This window comes from Ailuropoda melanoleuca, chromosome 11, assembly GCF_002007445.2.
Source record: "Ailuropoda melanoleuca isolate Jingjing chromosome 11, ASM200744v2, whole genome shotgun sequence".
NCBI lineage: Eukaryota > Metazoa > Chordata > Mammalia > Carnivora > Ursidae > Ailuropoda > Ailuropoda melanoleuca.
Genome location: NC_048228.1, coordinates 81,409,098 through 81,421,802, shown reverse-complemented (window position 1 = coordinate 81,421,802; position 12,705 = coordinate 81,409,098). Strand labels below are relative to the sequence as shown.

General features: G+C 35.9%; 1 protein-coding gene across 5 annotated transcripts in view; it reads right to left on the bottom strand.

Annotated features, from left to right (window-relative positions):
• ARAP2 (ArfGAP with RhoGAP domain, ankyrin repeat and PH domain 2) overlaps window positions 1–12,705 on the bottom strand; it is a 191,473-nt gene that overhangs the window by 166,915 nt on the left and 11,853 nt on the right. For all 5 annotated transcript variants that reach the window (XM_002929010.4, XM_034671975.1, XM_034671976.1 and 2 more), the window contains exons 2-4: window positions 9,879–10,942; window positions 1,536–1,594; window positions 375–451 (exon numbers count right to left, since the gene is read on the bottom strand). In XM_002929010.4, coding sequence (XP_002929056.1) covers window positions 375–451; window positions 1,536–1,594; window positions 9,879–10,783 — 1,041 coding nt within the window. In that variant the 5' untranslated portion in view covers window positions 10,784–10,942. The remainder of the gene's footprint in view (window positions 1–374; window positions 452–1,535; window positions 1,595–9,878; window positions 10,943–12,705) is intronic.

Genomic DNA, 12,705 nt, shown 5'->3' with positions numbered 1-12,705 from the left:
AATTAAGATGTATAAATAGTTAGAAGTAGGTATTTGGGTATAAGACAAAGCAAAAATCAAGGGGATTTTTGTTTGTTTGCTTTTTGCTTTCTCTGGGGGTTTGTCTTTAAAATAACTTGTCTTTTGGAAAATTCTGAAAATTGGAAAATTGTGAAAACCCACCCTCCCATATTCCTGAAATTGAACATGGTTTGTGAGATATATTTAAAGATACACATTTACCATGATTTTACTGAACAGAATTTTATTGACTGGAAATGTCTTTCTTCGGTATAACTCATTCTTCAAACATTTTAAAGGAAAATGAAGAGGCAAATACAGACAGAAGAGCAAAGACTTGAATATGGGAAAAAATGAAAATGTATGGGACTAACCTTAGAATTTTCTAGTCTCTGGAGAAGAAAGGTCTCTCCATAAGGAAAAATGGAAGATGAATTTTCCTCATTTGAATCTTTTAGGGAAATGACAGGATGAGAACGAAAAGATGTGAATAACGTGAAATACTACTTTTTAAAAAAGCAAGTATTTAATTATTTTATAGCAATATCACAACTTAAGCTTTATTCTCTGAGAGTCCAAAATTATGTTTATAATTTTCACCCCCAAATCAACTCTTTCCATGGTCTTCTTGATATAGAACTCGCTGTGTATGACTCTCACTTCACAACCAAGACATCACTGTTTCCTAAAGTGTCATGTGTCATATACGTCCTTGCTAACCTCTAAGATCCACATTAATATAACTAGGCACATTTCCCACATATGATGCAAATAGTCATGATGCCATTTCTCACTTTAATAAAATAAGAGAACAGTATTAATGGCAGAAAATTAGTATTAGATCTATAATTTTCAATAACTGAATTATTAAAAGTTCACTCACATAACAGCTAGATAATATATCAAAATACCAGAATCCACTTAATATAATCTAATATCACAGCCACTAACACACTTGTAAATAAGTTATTTCAAGAGAATTTCCACTGTCCTTAAATTACACAGAGCTACAAGAAAGGATTCTACACACTTGCATTTTGTTACGGAAAAAATTTTTTAAAGGGTCAGTAACCAAGTGTTTGCCATCTTATTGTTAAGAAGAATGTTCCTGAACTACATAAGCAGAATTTTCAAAAAGAAAGAAAAGCTTCTGTAAGGATCAATTTACCAAAGTAATGTCAGCCCTTTCCAGTTACCATGGCAAAATTACTTTCCATAAATCTATGTCCTGTAGCTCAGACTGTCAGAAACCACTTAATTTAGTTAAATGCCTTCGACTGTGGCTAATGATAAATGAAGCCTGGTGAAAAAAAATCTTTTTACATTAGTATGTGCAGGTTTTCAGGAGTCTGAGTACATATTACTGTCTTTTATTCGCTCAACTTTAAAAGCATCTGAGGTATTATGAACCCTAGCAGACAGTTATTCCCATTATTCCCTATTCCTCAGGTGGGCTGCTTTTTATCACAATTTTGACACATTTAGGGCTGTCAAATGAGTGCTAATTTACAAAGACTTTAAAGGCGGAGACTCACTTTCCTGTGTCACAGACTTTCCAGTTGAGGTAGCAACATTTCTTCTCTCACGGAAATAGCTTAAAGCAAAGGGGGAAAATAGATAAATTAAAACAGATAAGCAAAAATAGGTTGTTACTATCTTGAGTAAAGGATTAATTATAGAGACATTCTTCTGGGTAGAAAAAAACTACTATTCAAAAATAATTTCATTTTAATTAAACAGAATGGCTAAATTCCATAAATGTTTTTTCTAAGTAGCCTTAAAGAGACTTCACTGGATTTTACAAGCATTTACCTCTCACATTTATAATTCACAAAAGTAAATGGAGTTGCCCAATGTTAGTATGCACATTGGAATTTCAAAATTGCTAGCCATACCCTTATGAGAAACTAATTTTCTAACTAGACTTCAGTACTCATGTAGTTTTTCTGTCATTAGCTTTACAATATTGAGTCAAAAATTTGTTGGCTCTATGAGTATGGTAGGAAAATACACAAGACCTTTTCTCAAAAAAAGTTGCTGCCTTGGGAGAGAAAGAATTCAGGTAAATTAATTAGAATACAACATAATAATAATGACAGAGGAAAGAAAACACTGTGGAAACAGCTGCAGTGAATACCCATGACTATACGAAAAGAGTTCTATTTTTCCATCTAAATGCAAGGATCAGGAGAGTGTCCCTTAATGTCTCTTAAACATATATCTAGACAAATAACTACAAGCAAGGCTATAAAAGAAGAATAGAAACCAGTGAAATGAAATATAGACAAAATTTTAAAATCATCGTAACTAAAGCTGTTTTTTGTGGGGTTTTTTAAAGATTTTTATTTATTTACTTGACAGAAAGCACAAGCAGGGGGAGTGGCAGGCAGAGGGAGACGGAGAAGCAGGCTCTCTGCTGAGCAGTGAGCCTGATGCAGGACTCAATCTCAGGACCCTGGGATCATGAACTGAGCCAAAAGCAGACACTTAACCAACTGAGCCACCCCCAAAGCTGGTTTTTCAAAAAGATAGACAAAACTGATAAACCTCAGGGAAGGAAAATAAAAGCAAGACAGAAACTACCAGTATCAAGAATGAAAGAGGACATCACTACAAATGCTACAAACATTAAAGGGATACTTACAGATTATTAAGAAAAAAACTTTATGGCAACAAATTCAACAACTTACATGAAATGGAAAAATTCTCTGAGATATAAATTATCACATATAATAAAGAATACAAAAAACTTAATACCCCTGTGTGCATTAGAGAAACTGAATTTAACTAGTCACCAGTAACTAGTCACCTGCCCACAAAAAACTCTATGCCGAGACATTTCACTGGTGAATTCCACCAAACATTTCAGGAAGAAATAAAGCCAATTCTATGTGAACTTTTTCAGAAAATAGGGAAGGAGAGACCATTTCCCAATTCATTCCATAAGGTCAGTGTAGTGATACAAAGTCAGTCAAAAACAAAACTACAGATAACTGTTAGAGAAATATCCCTCATGAACTCAGATGCAAAACTCATTAACAACCTATACAAATAATCTAACAACCTATACAAATAATATATTATAACCAGAAGAGATTTAGCCCAGGAGAGCAAAGTTGGTTTAACATGGAAAAAAATCAATGTAATTCACCAAATTAAGAAAATAAAAGAGAAAAATCACATTCTCATAACAGTAGATCCAGAAAAACCAACTGACAAAATTCAACATCCATTTATGACAAAGACTCTCGGTAAACTAGGAATAGAAGAAAACTTCCTCAACCTAATAAAGGGCATTTATGGAAAACCTACACCATGATTCATGTTAAAGGCTGAATGATTTTTCTTAAGATTAAGAGAATGAAAAAGAGGTCTGCTCTCACCACTTATATTCACATTATTTCAGAGGTTCCGCCAGTGCAATGTAAGTGAAAGAAAGAGAAGTCATGAACATTGGAAAGGAAGATCTCTTCTAAGCAGAAGGTATCTACTGAGTAGAAAATCCTAGGAACCTACCAAAAGATTCCCAAATTAACAAGTCTAGCAAGGTCCAACAATAAGGGGAAAATGTTTAACAAATCCAACAATATTTCTAAATAATAGCATTGAGCAACTGGAAAAGTAGTTTGAAATACAACTTTTATAATAACACCCATAACACGAAATATTAAGGGGTAAAAATATCAAAACATGATATGCACACTGAAAACCATATAATATTGAAAAATTAAAGACCAAAATAAATAGATATACGTTAATGGAAGACTCAATATTGTTATCAATTCTCCAAATAGCGATCTACACAGTCAACACAATCTCAAACAAAATTCCGGTGAGCTTTTATATAGAAATTGACAAGGGAACTCTAAAATTTACATGCACATATAAATAACATGGAATGTCAAACTAAATATTTAAAAGAACAAATTGGAAGATGTATACAGTCCCAATATTAGTCTAAACCTATAGCAATCAAACCAGTGTGTTACTGGTGAAAGGATAAGCATATAAATTAATGGAACAGAATAAAAATACCACATAATTCCCACACATCTATGGTCTACCAGTTTTTGAACAAGATGTCAAGGCAATTCAATGGGGGAAAGGATGGTCTTTTCAACAGTGTTGCAAGAACAACTGGTTATCTCAATAGAAAAAAGTAAATACCAACTATTACTTCTTACCATAAACAAAAATCCACTTGAAATGGAGTTTAGACCTACAGGTCAATGCTAATGCTCTAAAACTTCTGGAAATACAAGAAAATCTTTGCAACCTTTGAGCACACAAATGTGTCTTAAATAGAATATTAAAACCAACAAAGAAAATTATATATTTACTTAATATACAAAATATTTTATAAAATTAATGAAAAGTTAACATATTTTACATATACTGAAAACAAATTTAAGCAGGAATTAGAATAATGTTAAGTATATCTATTAGTGGTGTACGCTTTTGTGACTTTGGTCAAGTTACCTAACAGTTCTGAGCCTGGTTTCCTCATTTATTGAAGGGGAATAAAAACAGGGCCTTCCTCCTAGGAATATTATGAGGATTCATGAGAAAATGCTTTCAAAGCATTTGAAGGGTGCCCTTCACAATATAAACACTCAGCAAAAATGAACCAATTATTATTTTTATTAGAGAAAAAAAAATGGTCCTCCCAGTAGACTTTCTGTGCACATTTGTTTCTTAAAGTCCTTAAAAGTATTCACATTTTTCATTTGTGATAGAGAAAATATGTCAACAACCTAATAAGGGAATAAACGGTGTGGTTTTTTTAATAAAATACTATATAGCAGTTATTGCATAAAATATGTGCATCAATGTGGACAAATCTCAAAAATAATATTAAACACCAAGTTGCAAAAAAAACCCACAAAACCTCTCATTATTAAAGTGGATCTTCAGCATGCCTACAGATGTTATTTTTTCATATATGTTTTAATCACTAAAATTACCAAGAAAAGCAGTGCTATAGGGGTTAATTAGATCTCCATTTAGAATCTATACTTACCTGTTACTCAGAGAAGGCAGCCACACCAAAAAATAATTACACACCATAAATGGACCACCATTTCACCAAATGTTTTTTTAAAAATGCAATTCTTGCAATTCATAACAGACTGACTACAACAGACTAACTACAGGTCATTACAGAACTGAATTCACAAGAAAACCACAATCATTAGGCATCAGTTTAAAACTGCCTTGAGGTTACATTATATCTAACTAAAACACACAAATCTGATTTCAGAAAACATGAGTGTATTAACTACAGCACAGACCAAGAATGTGAAATTTACAATGCACAGATAATTAAGTCTCAATCCAACAAGTTCCAAAAAATGTCCTGAGGATAATAATAATGATAATTACAGAAGAACTGCAACAGAAAAATCTACATCATTACTCTCAAATTTTTTTTTTAATCAACTAGCAAAAGTTGCAGCTCAAAATATATTTCTTTGTGGGCAGAAGTGATGAATTAACATTTTTCCAAAGAAGACATACAAATGGCCAACAGACACATGAAAAAATGCTCAACATCACTCGTCAGGGAAATACAAATCAAAACTACAATGAGATAACACCTCACATCTGTCAGAATGGCTAAAATCGGCAACACAAGAAGAGATAAGTGTTGGCAAAGATGTGGAGAAAGGGGAACCTCTTGCACTATTGGTGGGAATGCAAGCTGGTACAGCCACTCTGGAAAACAGTATACAGTTTCCTCAGAAAGTTAAAAATAGAACTACTCTATGACCCAGCAACTGCACTACTAGGTATTTACCCAAAAGATACAAAACTACTGATTGGAAGGGATACGTGCACCCCGATATTTATAGCAGCATTATCAACAATAGCCAAATTATGGAAAGAGCCCAAGTGTCCTGTGACTGATAAATGGATAAAGAAGAAGTGGTGTGTGTGTTCCACACACAATGCAATATTACTGAACTATAAAAAAGAATGAAATCTTGCCATCTCCAAGGACACTATGATGGAACTAGAGAGTATTATGCTAAACTAGTCAGTTAGAGGAAGACAAATCATATGATTTCACTCTTATGTGGAATTTAAGAAACAAAACTAAGGAGCAAAGGGGAATAAAGAGAGAAAGAGAGGAAACCAAGAAAAAGACTCTTAATTACAGAGAACAAACTGATAGTAACCAGAGGGGAGGTGGGTGGAGGGATGGGTTGAACAGGTGATGGGGATTAAAGAGGGCACCTGCTGTGGTGAGCACAGGTGTCCTACTGAAGTGCTGAATCACTATATGCTACACCTGAAACTAAAAATTCACCATCTGTTAACCAGAATTTAAGCAAAAACTTAAAAATTTTATACATTTTTTTCCAAACAAAGTGGTGTTTTTTAATTATGAAAAATAAAGGATAAACCCAATGTGTTTTTACTTATAAAAAGTATGGAGCAGACATATCCTCCTCTAAAATAAACCAATCTATGAATTAAATTTTGATTTGCTATTTAGATGAAGTCAAAACTTTGCAAATATCGAAATAATGAGCCTATTTTTTTCACAGAATTTATAAGAAGGCATTTTAAAAGAATATAAGGAATTTTGGATTGCTAAGCATTTTTCCGCTATAACATGAAATGTGCAGTTTTTCTTGAACATGAGAAAGATAGGATGAGTTTCTGTATTTTTCCTATTCGATGCACCCAACAACTGCTTATTACTTTTCTGTACATTTTCTGCTCATATATATTTCAACACTAAAGTCTAATATAGTGTTACCCATTTCTAATGTCCATATCATGTATATGTATATCTAGAGAAAAATATCTAAGATTGCTATTTTTAATAAAAAGTTCAAAGAAGCCTGGAGACTTCAGGTTTAGATTTCAAACTTTTAAAGGCCTTCAGTTAATACAGTACCTCAGTCTTAAACTGTAATGGATGTCCTCTAATCACAGTGCAGCCCTGCATATCATCCTCCCCCCCCCCACCTCTGCTTACTTTCCTTTCACTCAAAACATTCAGAGGCACAATACCTAAGGGAGGCTTTACAACTTATGCCAAGGATAAAATAGTTGCATGAAAGATGTATGAAAATCTTGAAATTGGGAAGGAGGATAAGAAAGGTACCTCTTCAGTGGCTGAAAGATACTTGCTCTTTCCCGCTTGGAGGACTGACGAGGATCCTCCAGGAAGGACCGTAGGTCATACCTATGGCTCCCAGGGAAAGGGCAAGATGGTGGAACCTCCTTTCTGCTTGGAGGCCTCCATGGGAGATGACAGGGAAGAGCTGGCTCTTCAAGACTAAAAAGAGATATTAAGGTTCGTTGTCCATACCTCAGCCCTGCCCAGCCTTCCCAAGACCAGCAGGAGGCAGGAATTCAGGAAAANGGGAGGGGAAGAATTCATGTCCAGGGAGAAAGAAACAAAGTGCCTCACACCAGGATAACACATCCAACATCTATACCTTTTAACAGATACATGAAATGTTTAATTAGTAAAGGAATTATGTTAAAAGCACTGGCCACAAAAAAATATTTTTATTTGGTATGTCAAAAAATGTACTAAAATATCATTTAAATGTTATCTGATTACAGACAATCTCAGGTTATATAATCCACAGTTTTAAAATCATATTGTAACATTTTTAAAATCTTGCAAAATTACTATTTGCAATTCAGGCCAGGACCACAAGGAAAAACACAATGAACTCTGAAAGTAATTTAGTTTACTTTCTTATTTTATGATATGAGCACCATAGATACATACATACCATTTACTACTATAATCAGAGAAGAAAGGTTACAAGGGGTAATCTGTCAGGGCTATGAACATGAAGCAACTAGTACTAAATTATTTACAAATAATTTTAACATTATTTCAATTCTCATTCTCAAAGACTCATACAAATAATGTGAATGACAAGCCTTTCATGATACACAGCTTACACTTACAACTGAATAAACATCAATAGATTCTCAAAAATGTATGAAAAATAGCACATCTTGTTTAAAACTTAAGCCAAATGTTTCTTATCTGAATTTACCCTTACAACTCCCAAAAGGATTCTGTTCTGGCAATGACACACTTTTAATGTGTGTACTCATAGCAAACCCTTCTCAGTTACTTTTTTTTTTTTTTTAAGATTTTATCTATTTATTCGACAGAGATAGAGACAGCCAGCGAGAGAGGGAACACAAGCAGGGGGAGTGGGAGAGGAAGAAGCAGGCTCATAGCGGTGGAGCCTGATGTGGGGCTCGATCCCATAATGCCGGGATCACGCCCTGAGCTAAAGGCAGATGCCCGACCGCTGTGCCACCCAGGCGCCCCACCTCAGTTACTTCCTTTTGTTTAAAATTAGCAAAAACCTAAAGTGTCATACAAAATGGGTCATCTTTTTTTTTAAATAATTTTTTATTATGTTATGCTCAAAACTGGTCATCTTCTACATGTGTATATAACACTTTAATTCTCATCTATGCAACCAACATTTTTAAGAGTATTTACGAAATGAGCAGTTAAGAAAGTGAGTGGGTTTTGAAGTCTGATGGACTGGAATGAAACCCCCGTTTACTACTCACGTGATCCTGGAAAAATGAACCGAGTCTCAGTTACCGCGTGATTAAAAAAAAAAAAAATGGATGAATAATACCTGAATCACAGGGCCACTGCGAGATCTGGATAAAGCACGGGAAATTATAAAGCAAACTGAAACCTACGGTGTTTAATAAATGACACTCTTACTACTGATTTCCGAGGAAAGACTAGACCTTGCTATTGGCACTAGCGATGCCGAGACAAAGACAAATAAGCTAGGCTCTCCACCTTCGAAGAGTTGATGTTTTAATGAGAGGTTCTTAAATTAACAGTCCTGTCAATTGCCACATTTTCTTTCGCAAATACTAAAGTACCATATTTTCTCCTGGAAACACAACCGGGATCTTGCGCAGTAATTACCACAGATGCCCACGGGCAAAAGTACCAGCAGTAGGGACAGAGTGGATGCACACAGGGAAGGAGGATCTTGCAGAAATGCCAGGCTCGAGCCTGTGCAGGAAATCCGTAACTGCATTTACTGCCACAGCAGTTAACAGTCAACCTCATGACTCCCAGCAGAGAGACAAGTGTTAGCTTTTAGTGAAAAAACATCCCCCCACAACCCTGGAGAAAACCACAACTATTTTAGGTGTAACTTTTGACAAAGGGAATGAAAGCTCTCTGTGCTGTTAAGTCAGCTCTTAGACCTGGCAGTTACCTCAAAGGACTACCAACCTAGCATGCTGGGGGCGGGGGAGTGCTCCTTAGAATTCCAGTGTGAGTGAACCTGGTTTCACACTGTACTGTGACCACATTTTTATATCTGTTTCCTACACTAGGCCTCAAGCGCCTTTCTTGCTCCCTACCTCCTTTGCACCTAGTGCAGTGACCAGCACCAAGCAGGCACTCCTAAGATGTGTCCTGATTAATTCACGCCAATGCATTGTGTCGTGCAGGAGAGATACATACATTAGAAAGGTGGCCCCCGCCAAAGAACAAAGAATTCAGTGGGGAGACAGAATGAGCAATTTCAGTATGAGAACTGCACTCCTGGAAGAATTTAATACCAGGTGTGAAGGAAGGTATGGGAAAGAACGGCCAAGTAAAATTGAAGGGAATTTCCCCCAATTACATGGGAGAAAACTGTAGAGTCCCAGGCAGTTATAAGTTGGAAATAGACTCTAGGAAATAGTAAATAAAAGAAATGGCATTTTCTAGTTTTAAAAGAAGAAAATAAAGGTTGGTTGAGTAGGTAAATTAATATAGGTCAAATTCACAAACACTAAAAATATGTATTAAAAGTAACTAAATTCCCCCAAATTGAATACTTACAGCTCATCATAAAAATTCTTACCTCCCCAAAATTCCTTTTGTTGACCCTGGAATCTCTGGTACAGGCCGATGTCTTAGCAGAAAAGACTGAGATGGTCTTGAAACCCACTTGCTACAGCTTCTCATAGGTGCTAGGATTGGAGATGACGGAACATACAACTCATTTACAACCATCTCTCCCTGAAATTGAAAGAATGGGGATGGTGGTGATCTTTCTGTTAATCCATTAGTTGCATTTCCAGAATTTGCCTCCGATACCGAACAGCCAAGAGAAGAAAGGCATTCGGGATCTATGTCAGGAAGCTTGCTCCCATTTTCTGAAATCAAATCAGATCTTTCTGTTGGTTGTTCCTCAAATGTGCAATCCGTAGTTTTCTCTGAGATCAAAGATTCTGTTTTAATATTTTCATTACCAAATAAACTATGTTGGAAAGAACTCAAATTCAGGTGTGGTTCTTCTGGAACGGGAAAGTTGTGTTTAAGAAGAGACAGCTTATCATCTGATTTAAGAGACTGGCTATTTTCTACACTAACGTCATTTTGATCAAGATTTTTGGTAACAGTCTCCCACTGCGTTAGGCTAGGTGCCTGCACACCACCCGTATCGGAACGTTCTGCGCAGGTATTCCAACCAGAAGATGGAGTGTGGCGGTCCTCTGAAGTGTCATCGTCCTTCTTTGTTTTATGGATATTTGCATATATTGGGACATCTTGCATTTTTGACAAGATTATCTGTAACTGCTTCAGTATTCTCCTCCGGTGTCCTGTAGGAGATATTCCGATTTTGTGCAGCACACCATCATTTACTGCCACACAGTCTTTCACAGTATTCAAACCAAACTCGCGGAAGCGTAGGAGGTACTGCTCCAAATTAATGCTCATCAGGAAATCTCTGATATCAACATTTACTTCACTGACTGAGGACATAATGGTGGCTTCATTACTAAGCTGATATATCAAAAGCAGTACAATGAGGTACACACACAGGAGAGTGCACTTCTGTATGGGCTTTTCCTCTATCACTTGCAACAGAAAAATGTCTCAAGATGTTATTTTCTTCACAGTGAATATTTCATGTGCTTAAGCCTGCAAAAAAAAAAAAGAATATTAATTTATTAGGACATTTTAGTTAGTAAAAACCTAGTTTCACCTTATAAACGTTCTCTGAAGAAACACAACAGAAATGAGGATAATTACTTCGGCTCACTCAGAATTTAGAATCTTTGGCATCACTGTGCACGCCCCAGGAAGTCAATTCCTAGGTAGAGTGTGTGAAACTCCAGGATAGAAATGCCATGGTAGTATCCAATAATGATTTTCAGAACAGGTAAAAAAAAAAAAAAAAAAAAAAAAAAAAAAAAAAAAACAGACTTTCCCACAAATATAAAATGAGCATGTGTCAAATAATTTATTCAACCCATTAATTAATGAGGGAACCAGTAAGATGGTAAGGTTAGTTCCAGGAGCATTTATGGAACAGGTTGAGACAGGCCAGCAGAAAAGATTGTTTTCTAAGTGTGAGACTAAGACAGGTAGGTTAGACTTAAAAAACTGGTTAATGTCCTACAGGGCAATAAAACCATAACCTTTGAGGTTATCTCTCTACCAGACAAAAGTCTATAAGCTAACAGATAACTTCCGTGTTCAGGGCTCTAACTAAACAGTAAGTAGAAAGTAGAACCCAAGATGAGAATTAAATACCCACAGGGTGGCCCTGTGAAACAACACCCCCACTCAGGGCATTGAAAGAACAAGCTGTACATTCTTTTGATTTCCAAATTTTAGATAATTTCTCTTAACAGTAACTAGCTGTGAACAACTTTCCCCTTTCATACACGTTCTTCAAAGACTCTCTGAAAAAGCACAGTTAAACATATTCCTCAGGTCAAGAGTTTTCATTTCAAAAATGCAGTAGCATTTGGGGTGCCTGGGTGGCTCAGTCAGTTAAGCATCTGCCTTAGACTCAGGTCGGGATCTCAGGCTCCTGGGATGGAGCCCTGCCTCGGGCTCCCTGCTCAGCGGGGAGTCTGCTTCTCCCTCTCCTGCTGCTGCTCCCCCCTCACCAAGCTCCTGTGCTGTCTCTCTCTCGAAATCTTAAAAAAAAAAAAAAAAAAAGCAATAGCATTTTATGTGCAATATTGATATACAAAATAAGACTAGTTGAGTAGTTAATTCTTAAATACGTTAGATAACAGGAAATAAGTATGAAAGGAAAAGGAAAAAGTTTAAAGGCCACATTTTCCTTTATAAGCAGCAGATTCACGTAGGTTCACTTTTCCCCTAAACAACATCATCAAATTTTTTCTAAAAGTCTATTCATCTAGGTGCATATATGACTGTGTTCAGCTTGTGAAAATACAGGATATGTGCACGTTTCTGAATATTCTGCTTCAGTAAAAAGAAAAAAGCACAGAACATGCACAACATACGCAAAAATAACAAGAGACACGCCCCACCTAGGTCAACCAATCTGAACAAGTGTTGATGCAATCTCTGGAAATCACAAATCAAAATAACTCTCCAAAAGGCACAACTCAGAAACCGCATGTCTTCTCTGCCAGTCACCCAAAAAATATTGCATCGACTATTTAAAACTATCAGCAAACACTGACAACCACGTATGTGAAAAAAGGGAAAGCACATACAGTACTCAGCATTGCAGAAGCACAGAAATAAAAATACAAACAAAAGATGCAGGGCAGGAAATGACTTGGACAGGAAGGTATCCCTCTGTCACACTCAAAATGACAAACGGTCAGGACAAAAAAAGTAGAAACATAACCTCAATACTGTATACAAAACTAATGCTCAGATATACCCCTCTTGCTCTACACAATTATTTTATAAAT